The sequence below is a fragment of the Acanthaster planci genome, linkage group LG20 (genome assembly GCF_054643075.1).
Source record: "Acanthaster planci isolate LZ-2023a linkage group LG20, COTS_SCS, whole genome shotgun sequence".
Classification (NCBI taxonomy): Eukaryota; Metazoa; Echinodermata; class Asteroidea; order Valvatida; family Acanthasteridae; genus Acanthaster; species Acanthaster planci.
Window position 1 is genome coordinate 6,430,110 of NC_141796.1, and position 24,775 is coordinate 6,454,884.

At 42.6% G+C, this 24,775-nt stretch overlaps 1 protein-coding gene across 14 annotated transcripts in view; it reads left to right on the top strand.

Moving 5' to 3' along the window:
• Positions 1–24,775, top strand: part of LOC110978001 (uncharacterized) — an 84,481-nt gene that overhangs the window by 51,002 nt on the left and 8,704 nt on the right. For 5 of the 14 annotated variants that reach the window (XM_022232610.2, XM_022232611.2, XM_022232618.2 and 2 more), the window contains 13 exons: positions 1,116–1,346; positions 1,955–2,056; positions 2,410–2,548; positions 3,031–3,227; positions 4,386–4,617; positions 4,957–5,070; positions 5,794–5,909; positions 6,795–6,935; positions 9,554–9,811; positions 13,056–13,220; positions 15,469–15,570; positions 18,914–19,050; positions 20,489–20,530. In XM_022232610.2, the coding sequence (XP_022088302.2) occupies positions 1,116–1,346; positions 1,955–2,056; positions 2,410–2,548; positions 3,031–3,227; positions 4,386–4,617; positions 4,957–5,070; positions 5,794–5,909; positions 6,795–6,935; positions 9,554–9,811; positions 13,056–13,220; positions 15,469–15,570; positions 18,914–19,050; positions 20,489–20,530 (1,976 nt within the window). Of the gene's footprint in view, positions 1–1,115; positions 1,347–1,954; positions 2,057–2,409; positions 2,549–3,030; positions 3,228–4,385; positions 4,618–4,956; positions 5,071–5,793; positions 5,910–6,794; positions 6,936–9,553; positions 9,812–13,055; positions 13,221–15,468; positions 15,571–16,452; positions 16,471–18,913; positions 19,051–20,255; positions 20,278–20,488; positions 20,531–24,775 lie in introns of all 14 variants that reach the window. The other 9 variants (XM_022232612.2, XM_022232614.2, XM_022232613.2 and 6 more) reach the window with 8 other exon arrangements.

The window sequence follows — 24,775 nt, forward strand, 5'->3', positions numbered from 1 at the left end:
CAGTACATGCTCACAGTAGGATGATGAAATTTCTGAGAGGCTTCAAAGAAGCCCTTTTCTCCATTCTCACATACATGTATGTTCACCTACCTCTTGTATCCCTATGAGATAGAGCATACAGGTACCTGTAGTTGTTAATATTTTAGAGTAGTTTGTTCCCTGTTTTGTTTGAATAATATCCCCTTTGACTTAGTATTATTATTAAGTTGTTCTATATTATTGTAATGTAATTATTAAACCCCCCCTTAACATCTTCCAATTTTCGTCTTAAACCTACCCTGTACTCTCCTGCAAGAACATCACTACCGTTTGAAGTAACCACACAATCCAAAGATTGATAATGTGCTAATTAGGAAGTGATCTTCCCGCATCAAAACACTCCACTTGCGGTTTTAGTCAAGAGCATTTTGCATCTGTTGATGCACTCTGCGTAGAGGGTATTGGCCTGTCTGACTGGCTACCAAAACAGAACCTCACATCAAAGAACAAGAATTAAACCGAAAATTCCAAGAGAGTCTTGGAAATTGTCAAACAAGGGAACGAAAATCGTGTTGGGGTCAAGTATTATGCAAGTACTGATCACAGGTAGCATTATAACCACTGTTACAACTAATGGTGCGTGAACGATAGGAGAGGAATTTTTTTTACGTAAAGCAGTTGATATAGAACACAAGAAATGGGTATTTTAAGAGATGCCTTCAGGCAAACACAAATGCAGACCTGCCAACTCCTTCCTGAGGTCAGGCCTGACCAAACAATAGATTAAAATTTTGAATGAACTGTAGGCTCATTTAATACCTTTTAATCTATTGTGTGGTAATGCCCGACCTTAGGAAGGAGCATGGCAAGGTTGGCAGGTCTGTAAAGGTATACTGTAGATCCTTTGCTGCCGAAGGACCCTCAAAAGCTCTGGTGATTATTTTGTGGATTTTCAATTTCCACGGATCTCACCTCTGTGTTGTGTGCTCGCGACTTAAGATTACTTGGGAAGCAGTTTCAAGTACCAGTGAAATACTTGTGAAGTGTCCGACTTGCAGCATATCAAACGCCAAGAAGCAGACATTGCCCAAGGAAATCACAGAAAAGACTTCATCCTTTTGATTTTGTTTCCACAGGAGAAACTGAGCCAGCTGCACCGGCTGGACAAGAGGCTGCAGGAGATGTCGGCCCACGTCTCCCTCCTCAAGGAGGACAAGGACAAGATCGAGGCGTCGCTGGACCGCCTGGGACGCCAGATGGACCGGCACTGGGACGAGCCAGACATCCGGGTTGGGATGGAAGACCAGCAGCACCGGCTGGAGCGGGACCTGGTGAAAGTCCGGACACAGCTGGCCAACGGGACAAAGGTCAGTGACTAAGGGGGAGGGGAAAAAGGTTTGCTGTTGTACCAAGATTACGATCATTTTTATTTCTAGGTGAAGTTAAGGGAAAGGACAGAAGTGCCACAGAGAACCCAATTAAAGTCTTTAATTTCGACTGAAGTCGTGGAAAGGTGCGGATTCTCATGTTCATTTCAATTTTTGGAAAAGCTCAACGGGACACAGAAGTGGGGTGAGAGAATCCTAGAAAATCTTGGCAGTCATTGGAAGCCGCAGGTCATCAGGACATCTGAAGTTTTGGATGTAGTCTGGCAGGAGCCACCTCTCGTGGCCTGTCTCATTCTCAGAATTACGACTTATGAACAGTTCAAAAACAATTAAGAGAGATCCTGTTGGGAATCTGGTAGCACTGTTATTGAAAATCTTGGAGAACTTGGAACATTACCTTGAAGTCATGCGAGAAATATCTTCTTGAAACCCACAAAGGAGGTTTAAGGAAGTTACAATTGAATTTCAAATTCAATTTGCCTGTCAGGGCGCATTGCATTTTGGCGTCGGAAATAAGATATCGCGTTGAGTGGGAGTCGTTCTCTCTTTTGTGCAATTTTGTGATGCCACTTTCATGTGTCCTTTAGGAACTGGAGGAGGTTGCTGCTGAGAATGGGAAGATTGAATATGAGGTGTCACTCCTAAGATCCAAGCTGGATGCGCAACACCAGAGGAGTACTAAAAGTCCGGTAAGTTTTTCGCGCCTTAGATCTGCTCGCAGACTCGCTCTTAACTTCTCACACCTTGCATCCAGTGTCACGGAGCTGTTCAATAGTTCGCAGTTTGGGATTGAACTTAAGTGGAAACATTATGCTGACCTCAGTGTGACTTTCATAGACACAAACTCAGGTGAATACGTGGCATTTTCTGATGCGGTCTTTTTTGTTCTTGGGGGTTGGATATTTTGGAATTTAACATGTTGACTGCCGACTACTACGAGTAGTAGTTTTCAGTCAGCATTACTAGATCCTGTATAAAACTCACGGTAGCCCTACTGTTGAGTTCATTTTATGAGCAGTATACAATCTTGCCTTTTCTGCAGCACGAGGGCGCTAACACCAAGGAGCGGCTCCAGATGGAGAACGAGGTGACCAGGGTCCAATCCCTGCTGGAAAACCTGGACAAACAGAGAAATCAGCTGGCTAACCAGATGCAGACACTAAGGACGGGACCCGCAGAAAGTAAGCAGTGCCCCTGCTGGTGACATTGCAGCACAGGCCCATTACAGTATTTGGGGTAGACAGGAACCCAGACACATGATCACAGTGGATAATAGTGTGTGACTGCTCATGCTAGCACCAGTCTAGGAGATAGGCGGAGCATGTACTCCTTAGTTGATGGGGGCCACACGCATTTTATAATAGTCATTGGAACCAGACACATGTTAGATGGGCATTCAAACTTCACCACAACATAGTTAAAATTTTCCTAACTGTAGAAATCTTCCCCACAGTGCAATCCAGGCCTGGGGGCAAACATTGAAGATTACACACAACTAATTTCATCTCAAAGCGCACAAATCTGTGACATCTTTGCATGGCATTGGGGTATATTAAGTGTGAGGAATCAGAATATGTCTCCCAACGCATATAGCTAACTTGCAAATGGCTGTTCACAAGTACTTAGGTCCAACTTTGATTTCTTCTTCCTTTTGTTCATCTAGCCTACCCAGAGAAGATCCAACGTCATCGTCGTGAACAGTCGCCCCGTACCCCCAAGCAGTACACCGTTACAGACCTGGACACCATGTTATCGCATGACATCAGTGCATCGCCTGCTACCCCGGCGGCGGCCAGTGACAGCGGGTGGAAATCTGCCCCGCCGCTGCGCAGAAGAGAGGACAGCATCAAAAAAGTCCGGGTGTGTAGAAATGTAAAAATGCCTGATCAAAAAAGAAGATCGGGAGATGTTCTTGTCAAATCAGGAGAGTTGGATAGAGAGAGTATTGTTTCAGCCCAAAAGAGGTTTAATTATCTTGGAAATCAAAAGTTGTCCTACCCCTTGAAACTTTTTTTCACCTGTACCCTTCTCGAATCAGCCAGTTTCCACTTTTGGGTTTCTTCAGTTTTGCACGATTCTGTACTGAACAACCCACCTTTTGTACCTTAATCATGGCTTGGTGTCCCAGGTTTGTACAAGAATGTCTCATTCAGGCACGCAACTTTTCCTCGGATCAGCTGATTTCCTCGTTTTTCACTTCGTACTCATGCCTTAGAAAATTGAAAACACTGTGCAAAGTCTTGTAAAAATTGGAATTTCCTCATTTTTTTTGTCAAAGTCCAAGTTGCATGCCTGCTCATTGATGTCATATTGAACTGGAACCTTTCATCTTAAAGAAAGTTCATGGCAAACACTAATGAAATTGCTATGTGGAGATGAACCCAGAAAGTAACTTGATGATTTTACATCCTGCTAGTTTCATACAAAGACATAAAAAAGACTGCGCTTGATATGAAAAGTATTTTAAGTTGCTGTCTTTTTGCACTGCAGCAGAACATGGAAGTTTCAAATTGAGTGTACAATTGTATAGTTACCTCATCTCGTAAGATGTGAATATTGCCATCGTGGCGGAATACTGCATTCGGGCACTGGCACTTTGAAAGGAAGACTGTCAAAGACAGTGAAGAAATCTTCTGTTAGCTCTGGTTATCTGTCCCAATCCATCCCCAGAATGCTTTGGGGATCTTATATCCAGCAAGAAATGAAACCGAGGGGTACCCCCCAACATGTCCACACATGTACACACTCTAGAATATTGTTACCTACATGTAACTCATCCCCCCAAGATGTCTGAAGAGAAATCCTGAGATTCCAATGAGACAATGACCAACACAAAGTAGGGGGGGTTCTCTCCATCTCATATCTTGCTTCATATGGGGGATCTTGTCAGGATTGGGTGTTCATTGTCTGTGGTTATGACTCTTTGCCATAAAACCCCAAAAGCCCTTGGTAAGGTCGGTTGAGTTCGTCATTGCTGTATTTTAAGTAAGGGTTTAATTTTTTTCCTCTGTTCTCCAGCAAATCAAAGAGCAGCAGGTCCAACAGTCCCCCGTCCTGGAATCGGTGGCTTCGTCCACTGCCCAGTCATCTTACCACGCCTCCCCTCAGATCCTCCATCCCCAGCCCCGCTACCAGCAACCCCCCATGCAGCAAATGGAGCAGCCCCAGATATACCCCAACCAGGAGAATCAGTACTACTCGAGCCCTTCCACGAACCACAGAAGGGGTCGTGCACCACCACAAGAGAGAGGTAAGGTTGCTTTACCTTCCAGGTACTTGGAAGAGTTACATCTTGAGCGGCGTCTCATGTTGAGCCCAAGCCATGTTCCAAAGTTACGGCTTTGGCTTGAAACAACACTGCTGCTGCCACCTTCCGTAGTCGTTTTTACTGGGTCGCGTCCCAATTATCTGCCTGTGGCTTAAAATTTCTCAAGACTATGGGAACTGTCTGCTGCCACTACCATAGACTCTCGTGCAATTTTGGGCTGCAGCAAGTAGTTCAGACATGGCCTTTCAGCTGGTCACAAGGGCACTGTAGATTGGAAAGTATTCAAAAGTATTTTAAAATTGTTTTTGTTGGCTCCCCTAGTACGGAATGGACCAAGCCAGCAAGGCTGGTATGGTGACGGTAACCCTGCCAACAAGAGACACACAATAGGAGGCTATGAAAAAAGGAGCAAGGGACCTAGACCTGAATCTAAATGTAAGTAGCACCAGGGACCATGTCACCTGACAACCTGCTGACCAATAGGAACGGCTCAAATTATTTTGTTTATTTATTAGCCATATAAGGTGTGGATATAGAGGCATTTGCTCAAATGATCATTGTAATGCTAGAAATGTTTGAAAGGTAAAAGAAAGGCATACAATGCCCATTTTCAAAGAAAAAGGCACTTAATTGTTACTTACCCGTGTCAAATGTCCTAAAATGTCAATTAGGATGATTACCACGACAACAGCTGTCCATTTCAATATTGCAGCAGCCATTACACAGTTGCTAAATTAGCTCTGCGTGCCATTTTGAAAAGTTGTTTTCCTGTCTTTGTCAGAACTGATTAAAAAATGTCACAGTTTTCCCTCAACCAAACAAGTTTTTCATTCATTTTTCATTTGTTTACTGCAACTTACGCCACCTGACATAGTTGTGTAAATTTCACCACAATTGGTTGTGCGCATCATGGACGTACGCAGTACATACACTTTTGTTATGTGTGTCATTATTTGTTGCACAACTTGCGCAATAGAATGTGGCATACCGGTAGGACTTAAAGTGTCCTTGTGCCGCTGGGTAAAACTTTCATGAAATCGGCGGCTCATTAGTGTGATCCTATTAAACCATGCCAAACTGTAACATCAGTCAACTTTTAAATCTTGCGACAGACAGAACAGTGATTGTGTCATGCCCAAACCTCTCTTCATATCACAGACCACACCATTAGCCGGACAGGAGAAATCATCCCCGGTTCCCCGATGCGGAGGACCAGGTCAGTGCCTGATCAACAAGGCTTGATGGCTGGAGACGACCGGAAATCTTCCGCAATGGTACAGACAAAATTCTCCTGAAAACTTCATTCACTTCTATCCCCCATGCAATATTTGTAACCCCAGTGAAAGTCCTACAGGATTGTGCAGCCTGGTCTTGCGTCTGGGGGAAATTTTTAGGTTTTTTGTAATTTTATACATTGGGCCTTGATCATCCAGGCACATTTCTTGAGGAATCTTCCAAAATCTCTCACTGTTTTATCAGTAAAATGGGTACAGGTACATTCCTCCTCCTGCATTAACTTTCAAGGGGCACCAAGCCACATGTTAGCTAATGGTGGCTTTACTCAACCCAGAGGATTTTAGAGCTCTTAAGGTAAATTTGCCGTCAAAATTTACAAAAATTGGTATGTATTAAGAGAATTTCTAAATACTAGGTGGTTTTTGTTCCTTTTCACTTGACAGAGTCATCATAAAGCACTGCCAAGTGAAATTGTAGATTAGGTCCACACCAGTCTTATTTCTTCTAAAAACAAACTGGGGAGGAGGCTGACTAATTGATATAACTCGCTCAGACTTTCTTCAGAGTCTTTTCACTCTGTCTAACCATTAACAGAACTGTGCACAAGTTCTTATAGTTTGTGCCATATTTATCCTTTCTCCATGTGTACCTGTATATTAACCCCTTCGCATCGGGAACCGGTGACAGTCGTGGCTTTGTGTGAGGATAAGTGCATACCACACATATAGTCTATTCACCATGCAGCTGCTGGTTCAGTGGGGCCTTCTGATGGACCACAGCCATACCACATACCACAGCCCAGCAGTTACGGTCAAAAGAATTACCGACACGGAGGGGTTAAAAGCACAGTCTAGTTCTACTTTAAACTTTGAAAGTAGCAAGGTTTTCTCAACTTGACACGGTACACCGTAAACATTTCTTAGGACCGCCTCATGCCCGGTATCCCGTACAAGAACACCAGCTACGACCCCTATCATGGCGCTGTCTCGGACACAGAGGCCGATCCGGCGGCCTCCCGGGCCAAGAAAAAAAGCCAGAGCCTGCGGGCCTCGGATGGAGCTCAGGTATTGGGTTTGCAGTGTTGGCATGGAAAAAGAAAAAAAGAAAACAAAAATCAGTAGATAGTTAGACAGTAGTCAGTGCTGTGTGCAGCCTTGTCTCCATGATGTTCCCTGGCGTTGGTGTGAACATACGCAGTGCAGTGGCAGACTAGCTCATTTGTGCCAGAACCAAACACTGTGGATGTATATGATTTCCTGTTTCCAATTGCACTTTGCAACAAAATGAATGGCATATTCATCTAACTGCATGGACCCGTGGAAAGGGCAATGTGTATATTCCTTTTTAGTGGGTCGGTGGCTTGGCACCAGGAACCATTGAGAGCACTATGGCCAGGGTTGCCGGTGAAGAACCTGACAGTTCTTTGAGAACCTGTTCGTGTGAGCCAAGTTTGAAAGTCAGTTCACAGGTGCCTGTGGTGCACTCCTTTGATATAGTGTACAAATTTCTTGCGTTTTCGCTGGGGCAAAAGTTGAATACTTGATGCTATACCATTGGCCCACACTGAGTAGGAATTTGCACGGTTTCGTTGGGTGCTCTGTGAACCCTCATAATGCAATGGAAAAAGTAGCTGGGTCCTGCAAAAGGAGTCCCAGGCACACTTTTTTTTATTTTGATAACTGAAAGCTGTAGACAGCTCCTGTTGATTTCGACTATAAACCAAGATTTGTTAAGGCTTGAAAAGTCTAGATTGGTTCTTGTGATTTTAGACTCAGTTTGTTGGGTCAGGTCACAAATTTCCTCCCAACCTTGATGGGGCTTGTCACATCTGAGCTAGTGTGTTAATAAATTCTGTGTGTAAAGGGCATCAGAAGGTTTCAGCAACACTGTTCTGACCATGGAAACTAAACTCACGGCCTCTTGTCAGCAATTTTTCCGACAGCGGACTACAGAGCGATTTTGAAGTTGTCACCTTCCATCATTTTATTCCAACTTCATTGTGTTATGGACACCAGACGCACAGTCCCCTCCCCAAACTAAATCTAAGCTAAAAACTAAAAGAGATTTATAATGTGAACCATGAACCAAGCTGATGGTAGGCTTAATTTTAAAGAAAAAAAGTGCAAGTGAGAAAATAGATCGTTCCTCTGCTGTCGCTGAGAGCTTTTCTACGTGCCTGTTTCTGTTTGGGTATGAGAATTCTTCAATGGTTCCCCTGTCCTCTCCCCCCCCCCAACTCATGTTTTTTTAACTGACAAGAGGCCCGTGAATAGCTTAAGCACCGGTAGTCTGCTCTGTCATTTCTGTAGAATTTAGACTTGGCATTCTTGTCAGGATGTTGTCATCGTAGGGTAGTTCTGTCATTTGGTCTGTAGAAATCTGGTGCAGAATTGATGACAGTTTGTTTCAGTGATAGCAAGCTGATCAAAGCTTAGTGGATGGGCTCGTGAGATTTTTGAACTCTGGCTCAGCATTGGTCTTCAAGTATGTGGATTGGTTAGTCCTTGGCTGCTTGCTCGCGGACTATAGATGCATGCAATTTGATTGGCTAGCCATGTAAAGTTTGCTGAATGACCAAGACGCTATGAGCTTTTGCAAATAAGGCTTGAGGCATCATCATGTGACATAGTTGCCAGAAATGAGAAGTTTTGCTCGCTTCCTTATAGTAATTTTTTAGAAACTGCCTCGTGCAGAGATGGGAGCTTTGGTTGGTTCCTGTCACTGCTTTGTAGCCTTTGCTGTATTTTGCTTGAATGATTGCTGTTATCCATGTTTTTAAGCATTCTTCAATTCTCTCCCCAGATTATCAGGTTTTTGACGTTGTAAAAATGCTTTTAATAGTCCATTTTAGCAAGAGCAAAGAAATGGAAATGATTTATCAGTTTTTCGCCCTGCAACTGTTTTTTTTTTGTATTTCATGTTTTGGCAGAGTTGAAAAAAAGAGAGGGAGCAGACTTCTTAAAAAGAGGTTCCAAGCCACAAAGAATAGGCCTAACACATAATGGCATCACACTTTTGTTTACGTGTGCACTTTCCTATGGGGACTCTGGATCTGGGAAAGTGCACATGCAAACAAAGCCCGATGTCATGAAGTTACTGGTCTATTGAAGTTTGAAAATGTTGAACTCATTGTGGAAGTTTTTGTTTGATCACCGTGAAGCCCCAACATGATTTTGGAATCTGTGAATCCCCTGGTAGCAGCAAATATGTCAATGAGCCTCAAGCTGGACCAAGAGAGGGCGCAATTTGGTCGGAACTGTACTTTCACTGGTTCCTGAACGACTATGAAATGCACGAGTTACTGTCACATCGCTACCAACAAAATGAACTCTTCCGGCCAATATGGCTCATTTCAACCGTTGAGGGGGTGCTTCTGCTCAAGGCGGATTGCTTTATTGTTCGCATGATGTACATTTGCATGACTTTAGTCTGAGTTAGCCGATAACAGTGATGAGGCTGGTAATGTTTGCTAGAGCCAATCGTGTTGAAATTGTTATTTGTGGTTATTGTATTTTATTACATGTACACATGCCCTGCAGTTAGTAACATTTGTCATTAATATCATTCTTTTTTGTCTTTTGTTTTTTGTTCCCCCTTCCTGAATGCTGCCCTTGTGTTCTGCTCATGCTTTCGCTGGACTTGTTAACCTGCATTGAACCCCTCTCCTGTTCCCGCCTCCCAGCTAAAGGCACGGGCCCCCGCCCTCCGCCTGCTCCGCTCGGCACGTTCCCAGACCCTCCCCGGCCGCTTCACGGACGGCCCTCAGACTCCCCCGGTCTTTGATAACGACCCCCTGATGACCCCAGACCTCACTAACAGCTGGGACGAGGGCACCACTAACCGCGATGGGGACGAAAGACGATGGCCACCGCCTGAGCCCAACCGCCGACATACGTTCAGCGGCCACCCACTTGGGCCGCAGGCCAGACCATTTGCAAAGGCATGGCCTCCGCATGCTAGTAGCATAGTGAATAGCTCTGTAACCTCTCACACATCTGACTTGCACTGATAATACTTTCACCGTGCTTCTTCCCTTGAAAAAAGTGGTATCTTCCATTGTCCAAAGCATGTTTTGACTTCAATGAAGCAAACCGAAGTTTTAACTAGTCTAGGCAATATGCAGGTGTGTTGCAGAGGACCACACTTGTTCATTTTGCTTAGTAACATGTTCATTTGGAAGCCATTTTGGTTGCCAAGCAGGCTCTTTTGACTAAATAAGCATTGGTTGCCAAGCTTGGTTTCCTAAGCATGTACCAACCAGTTTTAGAAGGTCACCAGCTACATGTATTTCCAAGTGGACCCCCCAATTCCAGATTTGTATAAATGAAAGATACCACATTTTACTATTCTTTTGTTTTTTGCTCTTTTATTTACAAAATGTGTCACATTCTGCATATGCCATTGATATGAATCTAACCAAATGAGATAAATGTGAAGTTAGGACATGCCCTGATATCAAAACCTCAAAAATTTGCTTTGAAATTTTGAAAAGTGTACAGCTAGGAACTACAGCAGCTAAAGCAAATTAAACAGCATTTAAAGTAGGGGTGTGCATTTCTGGATATTTTTTGAACCGGGTACCCGGTTTTTTTGTCAACATCGGGTACCCTGATACCCGGCACAGGCCTAATTTAAAGTTCAAAAAGTATGTTGCAAAAAGCAGTGCTTCTTAAAGTTGGAGAGTAAAGTGAATACAATTTGTAGTCTTTTCACATGTCTCAACATGTCTTTTTAAAAGTAAGCACCAATACACATAGTTTTGAAGGGAAGGCAACAGGTTACGTGAGAGTAAAAAAGATTTTTTTTTTTATTTGTAGAATTTGACTGATTTGTTATCAGACTCTCTAACATTTAGAGAGCATTTTCAATGATTACAGTCATTACATGCAGCACTGTCTCTGTGCACCAATTTGAGAAGTAGGATGTTCTCTGAATGACTTGGCTGTGGCTTGAAGTAACACACAAGCCTATGGTGCCCGCCTTGGCCGCTACCCGTGAATTCGTATGTAATTTCAAGCCATAGTCTAGTAATTGTGACATAGCCTTGAGACTGTCACATCCCTTGCAATGTAAAAAAGAATTTTTTGGGGGGGCTCCTTATCCACAGAGGGGGTGAAGATTTGTTGATAACTTTTTAACGGGAAATGATGAGGATGTATTTTCGGTTTTGATAAGTCGTGGAAGGTAGTATTTGTCTGAGAAGTTAGTAGTCTCTGAAGAGTTGAGGAAGACATTTCAGAAAACTATTGCACTTATTTTGAAGATTGGTAAATTTTAAAAAAAGTGAGCTAGAAGCAAAAATACTGGCTAGCCAAGATAAATGTTTATATTTGTTGTTCGTTTTCTATGCTTCTCAGTTGCTAATATGGTTTGCAAATTGACTGCACAGTTTTCCCCTGTTAGCTCTTCTTACAATTGTTCATTCTGGATTTCCCTTTCATTGCAAAGCTTTGTGATTAAATCTTGAGTTTGCTGGTCTTAATTTCTTCGTGAAAGACGAAAGCGAGGCGAAGATCAGCGTGAGCATCTGCCAGAAATACTTCTTCTATCGAGCACCCTGAATTTTAACCACAATTTAGTGTTTTCCTTAATTTAAGATTTTTAATGAAAAAAATAAATAGCGCACAAGAAATAATCTATTCTGAGTTTTTGGAATGCAACTGGTTGCAAGGCTAGTGTAAATAACCAATCAGGGTGTGTAGCATTCGCAAATGGAATATTAATATTCATGAGGTCTGAGGGAGATGCTGTAGAGAAGAACCAGAGACCCAAGCTTTGTGACCCTGACCCAGGTAGGAGAAACAGTGAATATTCATAAGACAATGGCATATGCGAAATGTGACCATTTTTAATGCTTGAACAACACAGTGTATAATTTACCGTCTTGTCTACATGTAGTTATCAATCTGCACTAACCGAAACAGTGTTAATGTAGCACCTGCTCTTTCCTTAGTTCCCGAAGTCAGCATATTTAGACAGCATTTATGGTCCAGACAGTTTAAGAGATAAGTCTTGCATTTTATGAATTGTATTTCATGAAGTATTACTGTGTGACTTCACATTTTGCACCTTGGATGCTATGCCGTCACGAAATCAGTATTTGCTCAGTAACTGAAGGTTGGTAGTTTGTAAGTTTGTGTGGCAGAAACCATTGTAATCTTGAACGTTTCGATATCATTTACATCAGTTCCACCCCATTTCATCAGTGCTGTTTAAAAAACCAGGATTCACAAGTTTTTTGTTATCAAACTTGTTCATGTGCTACAAAAAGTCTGCCCAGCTCTTCAAAACAGCTGTCCATTGTGTGGAGCTGTATGCTTCATGTCTATAAACCAAACTACTGAAGAAGCCAACCCTTAACTTTTTCACAAGATGAAAATCCTAGTTGCAGAGAGAAAGAGATGAAGTCGCTGATCTTGTTCATTTTTACTGTCAATGGCATGCATGAATGCTCTCTAGGAATAAGCCTATTGAGATTTAAATTGGAATAAAATCTGATACACTGAGTTCTTAAATTCACGTGAACATAATTCGAATTCAACATACTAAACACCACTGCTGCAACAGTGTCTTTAGTCTGGGAAATTCCAATCGTTATGTTTATATGCAATCAGATAACTCAGTGTACCAGATTTTATTCAAATTTAACTCTCAAATGGCTTATTGGCACAAGGTGTGGAAAAGATGCACTTTCTAATTGGTCAAGGGTTCAAATGTTGGAGATCATTTGAAGGATCCCCTTCCAGTGCGTGACACTGTTCTCGAGCCACTTGTGTTGTGCATAGGTTCATGGATAAAGCACCTGTGTGCATATTGCCTCTCCTCTGGGAATTAGTATTATTCTCTGAAAAGCTTAAGAGCAAAGTTCTGTCCTTTTCAGAGATTAGTAAAACCCTGGCAAAGTGATTGGTCTTAATAGTTTCAGTGCACAGTGTTGTTAACAAAACTTAGACTTTTCACCTCATGTTGCGCTGTGATATTTTTGTTCTGCATACATCACTGGCCAACCATAGGTGGAATTTCTCGTTGATTCTTTGGCGTGACCTTTGACCCTCCCCTTGACCTTCCTTCGCCCTGTACGTTCAGGATCTTGAAGACAAGATCTGTATCATGGTTTTTTTGCAAACTTGTCCTTCCTTTTTTTTAACATTTCTAATTTCCAGTTGAATTTGTTCCATTTTTAGGGTGTCCAAGATGATATCGCCATACATGAGTTGCAGAAAGCTCTGATAGACCCAGACGAGGTTCAGGAACTGGACATACTAGAGCCCTCTGGGCCCCGCCCGTCTGACATAATCAGTGGCAAATACAAACCCGTAGAGGTTGACGAATCAACAGGCGGGGGACTTGTAAGTTGGCTTTTTGATTTTCCCCATGTTTCCAAATCTTAGCTTTTTCTCTTCTGTCATCACCCATATAGTCCAAAGCCAAAAAAATCCAGTCAGTTTTGAGTCATTTGGTTTCCTTGGTGTGAAATGTCTGCGAAAATGTCTTCCTCTGGATGGGATACCAGTCTGACACTGGGTACCCCTCGGCTAATGCTGGTACCCGTTTATACTCCTGGCTGGAGAGAGGCAAGTAGGGGTTTAAGTGGCTTGCCCAAGTCCACAACTTATGACCAGCAGCTGGATTGGAACCCCTGACCCCCTGGTCAGGAGTCACAAACCATAACCACTTCATCACCTGCACCCCTTAGTACACACAGTCAGGGAAAGACATGCATGTATTTGTAGGTTTATTTGGGGGTTAATTTGCACAGGTTTAAACTTTCAAATAGCGCAGAATGCACCCAGCTGTTTTCAGCTTAAGGCAAACAAATCCATGTGAATATCTTGCTTGGCAGTGATGACTATATCATACGTACCTCTATCATTACTTCAGTTATCGTGGTTTTTGGTGTACACGGGCAGTGTTGTCTGTGCTGGGTAAATACGTGCACTGCTGCACAAAACATCATGTATTGTTTCAAAAATTCACCAGGGGCCAGTTTTATAAAGCTGCTTAAGCACAGATTTTGCTTAAGCACGAAAAAAACTTGCTTAACCACTTCCTGCCGGGGGCTCTGGGATCGGAGACGTATGGTTTATGCGGGTGGCCGGGTCTCCGAACTCGGACAAAGGAAACAGGGCCCTGTAACAAAAGACCGCACTCAAAACAAAAGACCAGGCTGCTGGGCATTACCGACATTTTTCACTCTCAAAAGTGGTGATAATCCAGCCTTGTTTTGAAACCGTATACCAGGGTTTGGGGCATTGAGAGCGAGCGGATTACCACCGGGAACAAAAGCACTCCACCACCGCAGCGATGAGCCACACAGCGCCGCTGCACGCTAATCTGGCCCTTATTGAAAAGAGGTCAGCAGTGCTCTAAGCCAGGTTCGTGAACAAAAGACAGTTATACAACACCGCACAATTTGGGCTCTGTTTACAAGGCTGCTGGCCTGGCTGAAATACTCGGGCATCAGTGAAGGTCACCTGTCAACTTAGAGTAGTGCCTAAAGATTACTTGGTGCGGCTATAAACGACCGTTAAATGAAATGATAAATTTTTGAAGAATTTTGAAAACGGAAAAAAATGATAGTCATGCCGGCCCAGCATCATCAACATTGAAAAATGCCCCGGTATGAAGTGGTTAATAAGCAACGGTTACCAGCTGAAATTCTGTGTGATTGTCATGCTAACCAAAAGACAGGTAGATACCATTACATCACAAGAAGGTTTTTCACGCTTAAGCAGCGCTATGAAATTTGCACCCAGGTTAAACGGTGCTATCTGTTTGAAAGACCTTATCAACTTTGTCATGCTGCATGCCAAAAACAGAAGGTTGGAAATTCTGGCTGTCCATCAGTGTTGTAGTCGAGACCTTCACAAGACCACACAAGACCAGCACAATACATGCAATACCTCCAGTCTGAATTCAAGTCACAAGCCATTCACATGAACTGCAACAAAAGCATTCCATTGTCATTTTTCACCCTGTTACTTGTGACTAGTCCAGTACATGGTCTTGAGCATGGTCTTGTGACTGGTCTTGTGCATTGTCTTGTGTCTAGTCTTGTCACTGGTCTTGTGTCTGGTCTTGTGCATGGTCTTGTGTCTATGTCTGGTCTTGTGCATGGTCTTGTGACTGGTCTTGTGTCTGGTCTTGTGTCTGGTCTTGTGTCTGGTCTTGTGTCTGGTCTTGTGACTGGTCTTGTGCGTGGTCTTGTGACTGGTCTTGTGTCTGGTCTTGTGCGTGGTCTTGTGTCTGGTCTTGTGACTGGTCTTGTGTCTGGTCTTGTGATGGTCTCGACTACAACACTGCTATCCGTGCCTGCCAGATGCATTTTAGTTCCAGCCATGTCTGGTTACTGTTGTCAGTATCAATTATGTAGCTCGTTGTGCTAGTCGTGATGCAGTATTTTGACCTTACAAGGATCAGACGTTGTTCAGCTTCAACCATCCTATGACAACGCTCGAAAAATCAGCCAGTACTGATCCCCTGGGTTCATGGATGCGGACTAAAAAGCGTGTCTCATTTCATCACCTTCCTCCATTCTTTATCGTTCTTCCCTCTCTCTCACCCCACCCTCCTCTAATCCCTCTGCCTCCCATCCAGTCCTATGCCCACCTGGCCTTTGTCCCCCATACCTACTTCCAGGCAAAGCGCAAACTCCTCAGAGAGTGGTTCTTTGCTTCGACTGAATCAACACCGCCTCAGGTTGATTTCGGTGCCTTCTTGCAATTATTTAGTAGTCCCTTTACCCTTCCTTACTCACGAGCCTTTCATACTGGGCAGGATAACACTAATAAACTTTATTCACGAGTCAGCCATTTTGAATTGAAAGGGAAGCTAGCTTTTCTTTTGTGGAACCTGAGAGTAAATATGAAAGCAATGAAATGAAAAGTTTATTACAAATTAATGCTGGTCTACACTGAGGAACAAGTCAAAAGTTGTGAGTTATCACATCAAAAATTTCCTAAGCCACATTATAAAAAGAGAGTAAAGTGAGTGAGGCTTGGAACCCCAAATAGTCTGTCTCCACCCCATTTAACAAATTACATTGAGTGAAATAGATTCAGGGAACCCGATTGAACATGGCTTTGCCATGAATAAAGTCTATTGACGAAGAAGCAGCAAGTTTGGCCTCTTGTTTATAGCTGTGTGGTCGGAAACTAAATCTGCCCCATTCTTTTTAAAACCCATTTCCTTTCAACAATAACTGCTTACAGGGGTTTCTCTTATCTTCGGATTCCTCATTTGCATGGTGAAAACCTACATGTATTTCCGCTTAGAATGATTTTTCTCCCAGTTGCAAGTGTCACCTCACACAGCCCAATTTTAAAAATGTTAGGCATAGCCCTGTTCACATGACGACCGAAAATCATCTCCCCAAACTGCCCCAAAGAGAGATTTCACCCGAGTCTGTTGGTTTGTGACAGGTGTAGACCCCATGCAGAGAGTGTGTTCAAACCATTCAAGATAAAGCAGGTGGTCCTGTGACAGGAGCTCACTTTGTTTCAAATGTTCAAATTAACTTCTCCATTGTTCTTTTTCCTGTATCTCTGTCCCATGCACACAATAATGCATTGCTTTTCGAAGACTCTGGATGTGATGATTGTAAGAACACTTGTTATTGCATTGCTAGGAATGTACCGTGACTTTGTCCTGGCATTGCATACTTTTGTTCTTTGCTTCTTTGTATAAGTCCATTGTTGCTTTGTACGTAGTTTCAAATCGGCAACTTTCACCTGGCTGGAACCCCTTGGAAAGCCAGTTTTAGTTGCGATCCCCCAAGAATCAGTTTGTTTGTGTAACATTTGATGTGCGTGTCAGTCCAACTTTGCAACATTAAGGGAATTAGTTCTCTTTTTTTCAGCAAACTGTAGGGTTTTGGTAATGAAAATAATGATACATGTAGGCATGCATGTGCAAAACTTTTTGATCGGTCTTTACAGTTTGTTGTGGAACAGTCCACTTTTGTTTGCAGCGATGCCAAGTGTTTTTCTGCCGTACTTGCTCATTTAAATGTGAACTTACTGACTGTGGTGATCCTTGTCAGACTTAGTTCTTTACACGTTGTTTTCCCTTAGGGTCATGCCTTCCATGCAGTTTGCTCCAGTGTTAAAGGTTGTCTCTTTGGCTTTAGTCCAAAAAAAGTCCAAAGGTCGAATTCATGGAGTTGCCGAGCACAAACATTTGTCGATTACACAGGAAAAATGCTCAGCAAAAAAAAGGTTCCTTGTAAAAGTGTCATGCAATGTATATTCCTTGTGACAGGTTTTCACATGACTGTGTGCTTTTTATGAAAATTTACTTAGAGTTAAATTTTCCTCTCTTGCCAAGGATGCGAATCTGCTGAGTACAGAGAGCTATAATTACTAGAACACCAATTCTCCATTCCCTGCGTGGAGAAGTTTTGATGTCTTCTGTGGTCACACATTTTGAATTTGTGTCTTCATAGAGTACAGTTTGATGCAGTGAGCAAGTAAATTAAAGCATGCTTTTTGTAGGGTAATTCCAGACATGAGGCGTCCAAAAGTGTGACATTGTCATGTCCCTATAACATTTGACCTTTGCTATTTGACATGGAAATATCACCGGAATTGATTTCAAATTACTCTTATTTGTTTGGCAGGTAATTTGCATTAATTAATCACTCTTTGAAATTAGAAAATGTGTTCTGAACTTACAAAATCATATGTCAGATGCAACAATGACACAAAAAAATGGATCCCTAATTTCTGGAATTGCCCATTAATTAGCATCAGCGAGAATTCATCAGCAGCCCATTACACACTCTTCCATGTTGTTTCCGCAAATTAACCACTTAGAGCCGGGTTCCCCGAATGCGGACACATTCTTCTAATTCACACAGCCGGGTGGCCTAAGTTGGGGACAGGAATGACTGCTATGAGTCACCATAGGCTGTGATCGTATTGTGAAGTACAATGGCATGAAGGACCGCAGCGCTCTAAGCCAGCCTGGCCGACGAACGCATCGTCCAGCCCACCCATTGTTTGTCATTCCTGGGGGCAGAAGGCAAACAAAGAAGCCATTATGTAACTCCATAATAGACATAACAATGGTGACAAGTATGGTGAATATGAATGTCAAAGTCCAAATCCTAAAGCACCGCCCGGCAGCTTATGATTCAAGGGACTGTTTTACCCGGCAGCAAGTGGTTAAAACAAAACACTCATTTACGGACGATGTGTTATAGGTTCATTGCGTATTGGCTGTATTGTTGCACTGTTTCTAGAACACAGACAAAAGCCATACAAAATTTGGAGTTTTGCAACCTGAACGTGCCCAGCAAGGCAGTGCTCCAGAAATTATATACAGCTCCATGACTGTGCAATATTTATCTGCTTTGCATCTCCTTGAATTCGGTCTTGCCGTTTATTTCCAGTCGTGCAAAAGTATGCAGAAAGTGTAGTGTTTTGATGGTAGATTAAAACTGTGCATTTGCTCATGTCCATGTATGTTCCTTGTTCAAAGCAGAGGGAATTGAAAGACCTTGTTTTCATCATGATGCTTTTGTGATATGAGTTAGCAAGAAAGTGCATGATAACGGAAAGAACTTAAAACCCGTAATCTTAGCATGTACATGTAGAACACCTTAAATATTTCATTGTCTAAAGGTTTGACTTTTTTTCACTGCAGAAATTTGTAGCTCTTTTTCTTTGTTCCTACTAAATGTCGTGTACTCTCAGTTCTCCTCTTTAACTTTACTATTTAGCCCTCACCCTGAGTGGCCTCTTGGGGCCTTGTGTTGGGCGACAAAAAAAAGAAGTTTCTTTAATTTCATTGGTGTCTGTAAGAATCTGCATGCATGTGGCAAGTTGTTTATTAGGAAATTGTCCTATCTTGACGTTGATGCTGAAATTTGGAAATGCCTCATTGGTTTCGAAGTGTCTCGGAAACATTGCTTAAACTTGATAGATGAGGTCTCGTGTTTGAGATTCCTAGATACCTCGGAATATTAAGAGATTGCATTTGTTCAACTTTTTATGTCAAATTGCTTTACATTTGCATTAAATCCCCCTTCCCCACCATTCAGCTGGGACTGCCGGCTAAGATCATCATCCCAGAACGCTACTTGCCGGACGACGATGACGAACCCGCTATGACGCAGGAGGAGAGAGAGAGACACGAGGAGCGAGTGGACCGCATCACCAAGATGCTGTCAGCCCACAGGTTAGTTAGCAGTGCCTCTCTACCTGTATGTGGGTATTTGTCATGGGGTGTGTGGTGAGATGTGTTTAGGAGGGGTATGTCCAAGTTTTGGAGAGGTACATATATATTTTAGATTAATTATGTTTGTTGGAGACTCAACGGATACAAGTTTTTGCAAAGTATTACCATGTGTGTCAGTGTGTCCGTTGGGTTTTGTGTGGGAGGTTTTTTCTGGGTATGTCAGATTCTGTCTTCCATTGCAGGGTGCTCTTTTGGGGAAAACAGATATTTAATTCTGTGTTCCAAGTAAACATGAAAGAATCAAAGACACTGTTGATGGACATACTTTCTCAGGGTGTCCGTCAGGATGTGTGTGTGCTCACATCGGGATGTGTGTTTAAGGGGAGGGGCTGTCGGACAGTATTTCTTCCAGTGTTTGACTCAGACTTGTGGAGCTTGAAAAAGAGAGACCACAGGATCACTTTGTTACTGAGAGTGCTCCCTAGCTTATGTGGGGTCTGTCATTGGGTTTATGTAGGGGCTTGTGATTGTAGTGAAGTCATGTTGGAATATGTGTGTGTATGGAACTGCGTTGGAGTTTTGTAAAAAAAAATTTGCATCATTATACTTTTTATAATTGTCTTTTTTTTATAATTGAAGTGTTACAAAATGAGAAGACTGTATTATCCCTGTTCTAAGACTTGTAAATGAGTAGCCCACCGTCCGCACTTCATTCAAGAAAATCAGAAAAATGCTGTTGTGAAAACAGAATCTGTCTAACAGTTTTCCCACCAAGGGATTTCAGATTCTAGCAAATAAACTTTTCCAGTGAAACTTCAACTTGTCCTATGAATGTGAATTACAAAAGAATTCCTTTCTTTAATGTGTCTCATTTCATAATTTTTTTGTCTTTAATTCTTACGTCAGTTTTCCTCTTTCTTATAATCCGCTGTGCCCTGCACATTTCTCCCCATTCCTCAACCTACTCCCTGCCCCAAATCAACCCTTGTCCGAACCTACCCCTCTGAACAACTCCCCGCAAATGACAAACTCTCCGTTCGCTCAACCACCTACCCACAAACTTACCTGTTGACCCAACAACTTAATAAGTTTCACCCCCTTCCAATTTCACTAACCCTCTTTCCCCTCCTCTGCCTGTCCCTCCCTTTCTATCTCCATTTTGCATTCCATAAACTTCAAAATTTCGGATTGGGTTTTGTCAACAGAATTGCCCCAGAGTTTGCACAAGTAACGTCTCCCTTGACTTCACTTGTTGCTTCAACTGAAACATTTCTGTTATACTCCTATTTTTTCTTTCCTTGCTGTGCGTATTTTCATTCTTTTTTTCCTTCTTTTTACTAACCCTTTGTTTCTCCTCTTTGTATCTCCCACCCTGCCTTTTTTCAAAACAAAACTGGGACCTTAAAAAAAACTGAAACTAATTCATCTCCCCCAAAAGACTCTCTGAACATGGCATCACCCTAGAAAACGACATGTCGAGGTGGGTACTTATTCAACCAAACCCTCATCATGCTTCTCCAGATAATGCCTGTAAATGCCTTCCTTCATCTGAAGCGAAACTCTCAAAAAACTGTTCATTTGAGATGTTTCATGAAAAAAAAAGAACTGTTACTTTTCTCATGCATGTTCCCTTCATCATCAGATATCGTCTTAGGTATGTAACTGCTGTGTTAAAAAGGTCATCTGTTGTGTCATATAGGTCATTGGTAAGGTCAGAGGTCACCTGTGGTGTCAAAAGGTCAGCTGTCATGCCTCTGCAAGTCATTTGCTGTGTCGAGACTTGTTTTGCACCAGCACTGTGTTCATTTGCGCTGCTGCAGGTCACTTGCCGTGTCAAAGGTCATCTGCTGTGTCGCAGGTTAGGTGCAGTGTCACTGGTCAGATTTGCATGAAAAAAAAAAAAAGTGCTGTCTGCCCAATGATTTCATGCTGAGCCATTTGACGTTACTAGTAACTAGATGGGAATCTACCTGTCGTAGTACCGTACTTGAACGGGATTTCATTTTCCCTCAGGTTCTTGCATGATAAGTTCCCCCCAGCTTGCATATGACAAAAATGATAGATTGCGCATTCTGGAAATCGGAAACTGTCCAGTCCTAGTCTGTGGAATTTTTTTCTCTGAGACCCCAAAAGCTATTGATCCCCACTTCTTTGAAATCTTGAGACATGTATTTGAATTGAAGCCGGTAGCAGATGCATGAAAAGTAGCATACCTATGCATGTTTATTTAATGGTAGAAAATTCAAACGTGGAAATTGTGAAGGAATGGCTCACAACAGATGACCTTTAACCCCGTCCTCATCAGAAAACAAAGCCAACTGGAAAAAGGGAACCTTTTTATGGATGTGACTTAGGCACGAGAATAGACCTAACAAGATTTTGCATGTCATCTTTCAAAAGGAGCAAAATATTTGATACGAAGTCAGAATTGTCTCCAGTTTTAGCTGCATTTGTAAACTTCATTTTTGGTGGCTGAGTCTCAGGCTGCATCCGAATCTCTTGTCTATAGCTAGGTCTAGGTCTCCGCTCCATTGGAAATGCGTGGAGACGTGCAGACTATAGACTTAGCCGTAGCTCTGAAAGCCCGTTTCGGACACGGCCTCGGTCTTGAATGTTGTCCCTCGAAAAAGACTCCGCAATCACCACAGAGCTATTAGATTCATACAACCACGTGGACTGGATCCCTGTGTGTTTGAAGTGTCTCAGCAGTCATTAAAACGAGTGGTTTGAAAAGACAAGCAATATTGGAGTTGGGGGTGGAGGGCTTGAGCCCTCGTAGAGGGGTTTTTGTTTTTGTTTTAATATTATCTGAACAACAAAGATGCGGCATACGCCTACTCTTTTCAACCTCTAGCTCTGATACTGCCATACATCCCAGTCCCATGTGGTGCAGGGGAGGGGGGAAGGTTGAGCATCGTGAGTAGGTGGAAATAATGGGACATTTGAGGACGTTGCATCAGTGGGTCCATGCTCTATGATCAGTTCCAGCCCCTTCCCACGACAAATCCTGGGTAAGCCACATGTCAGCGTGGATTATTTATCAAGGTGTGGGCAGTGCTGCATTCGAGTCCATCACAAGTCATTCAGTCTGAAGCCAATTCACAAGCTATTCAAATGAGCTGTGACAAAAGCATTCTTTTGTCATTGTTCACCCTTTTACTTACGACTGGCCTTGTGAAAGGACTTGACTGGCCTTGTGAAAGGACTTGACTGGACTTGTGAAAGGACTGTGAAGGACTCGAATACAACACTGGGTTTGGGGGATTATAGTTAGAACAGGAGTCAATAGGGGGGCATTTGGAGTGATTTCTTTTAAAGAAGGTACATGTACATCAACTGTAAGTGACTGCTTGACCGAGATACCCCCCCAAAAAAAACCCAGCTTTTCTTTCATTCTGTGTGACCATTCTAAGTTTCTGATCTGTTTGGCTGAATGCCGTTTGGGGGTGTTTTGGTTGTTGTTTTGGCTCCTGCCTCTCATTTTTTGTGTGAGCAGCAAACACTGTGCATTCTGGATGTTTGTGTGAGTGTGTTCTGTTTGTTTCTGTTCCTTTATGTCTTGTTATTTTGCTTTCCACCCATTTTTCTGAGCTGACTCAGAAGTTAGTCAGTGTTGCCTACGTGCTATTTTATTTCTTGGTGATAAAGCGAAAGATGTCATTGAAAAATCTGACATTTGCTCTGGAAAATGCACAGCCCTTGCCTTGGATCATTATCGCCAAAGGGATAAATGGTTATCAACTACTCAAAGTAGTGTCTAACCACACGTATGTATGTTAGAGACTTCTGCCGTAACTGTATTTTTCAACTAACGGTGGTTGGTCTCGGCCAAAATATCCCTGACTTTGCTCTCATATGTTGCCCAAGGGGGGAGCAAATTCTCATGAATTTGCTTTGCAGATACAATGAAAGCATATTAAAGTTCTTAAATATTCACATCTGAAATATTGCAAGAATGAAAGCTCTTATACGCAAGGGCATTTCGGGAAGGCAAGGTTTGTGTGTTCCCAAGTACTCATCTGTATGTTTTGAGTTGTTCTTTACTATGAAATATCTGTCCCCAAACATTTGTCAAGTGAGATGAATTAGGTTATGTGATCATTGTGCATTACATTAAATCACGATCCATTTACTCAGGGATGTGCAACCGCGAGCGGCCCCAGTGCAAACACATGTGCGACCTTGGTTCCATGTGTGTTATGGATTGTTATTACCCCCGCAGGTGCACTCGACTTTCTCGAAAAAAACTCGCGACCAAATGACACGCATGACACGTGCATGCAACATGTATGGTGCAGCCGTGGTTATGCCGAGATGACACGCCGACACGGTGCTTAAATCTATTCATTTTGACAAATGAATCTTCTTCATTTATCGATTTCAAGGAGAAACGAAGTTTTAATGAGGCAAAATTCCCCAATTTTGTGGTACACTTTTCTCAGAATGTATAGGATGAAATATCTTGAGCAGCACATTTTTAGAACGGGTGTACCCTGACTTAAAATATTACAAGAAAACAAAGTGGTAGACAGGAATATATGTTTTATTATTAGAGAAAGTGTTACACAATCCAACTTAATTTCTGCTTTGATATTGTGCCGGCTGCAACACGCCACTGAACCAGCTTTGAGCTTAAGTTGCACATCCCCAGGTAAATGGTCCGTGATTAAATTGTGCATCAAACTGTGTTGTGTAAAAAAAGGGTCCCTTTGATGGGTTGTCTGAACAATTGAGTCCCTTCCTTAGAACATAGTGATCACGTGCCTGGAAGTTTCTCCTTTCTGGGGGATACTTCATACTGCACCACATGAGCATTTCATTGACATTCCAAACTGCTCCTTGAAAATCGTAGTTGAGGCTCCCCAAGTGTGTCATGAGATCCAGGTCAAGTCATTTCATGTCAGGGTGCTCGTGCATTGCTAGAGTTAGGTTATTCGTGTTTGATGCGATATGCCACCTTCATTTACTGGCAAACGGAATTCCCCAATAAAATGAGTTTAAAAAATTGCACCATTGCAGGTGTGTCTGTGCAGCTTGTAGTCTATGTGAAAGTTAACATTCTCCATCCAAAGCATTAAGCCGTGTCCAAATTACTTGGCTGTGCCTAAACATGAAATGCACTGCTATGGAAAGTGCCAGCCAGCAGCCGCAGCCATTTCCAATATATTTATGACTTCTTTTCAGCTGAAGCTAAGTAATTTGGACACTTCCTTAAATTGATCATAGTTTTTTGAGTTATTCACCATCTGGGACGTAAGCCAACTCAACAATGAGGGGAAAAAAAGACAGCAGTGGTAAACTAACACAGTTCACCTTCGGTCAACATTTAGGTTGAACAAACGAAACAATTGGAGTGAGGTTGTGATCCTGCATTATCCAGAATGCATGCATGTTTACCCGTGTAGTGTTCTGGAGATCTTGGGTTCAGATCTCACTATTGTCAAGTTTCTTCATTTAACCTACTTGCTCGCGGAAGTGGCTGTTTGTTGGGGGTCGGATGAATTTGCAAGACTCCAGTGATATGACTACAGCTTCATGGTCTTAATTTCAGTGTTGTAGTTGAGCCTGTTCACAAGTCACCGCAAGCCCACTGCAAGTCCACCACAAGTCCACCACAAGCCCTCCAGTCTGAAACCAAGTCACGAGCCATTCAAATGAACTGTAACCAAGGCCCTCCTTGGTTACAGTTCACTTCACTGTCCACCTCTCTGCTTGTGGCAGACCT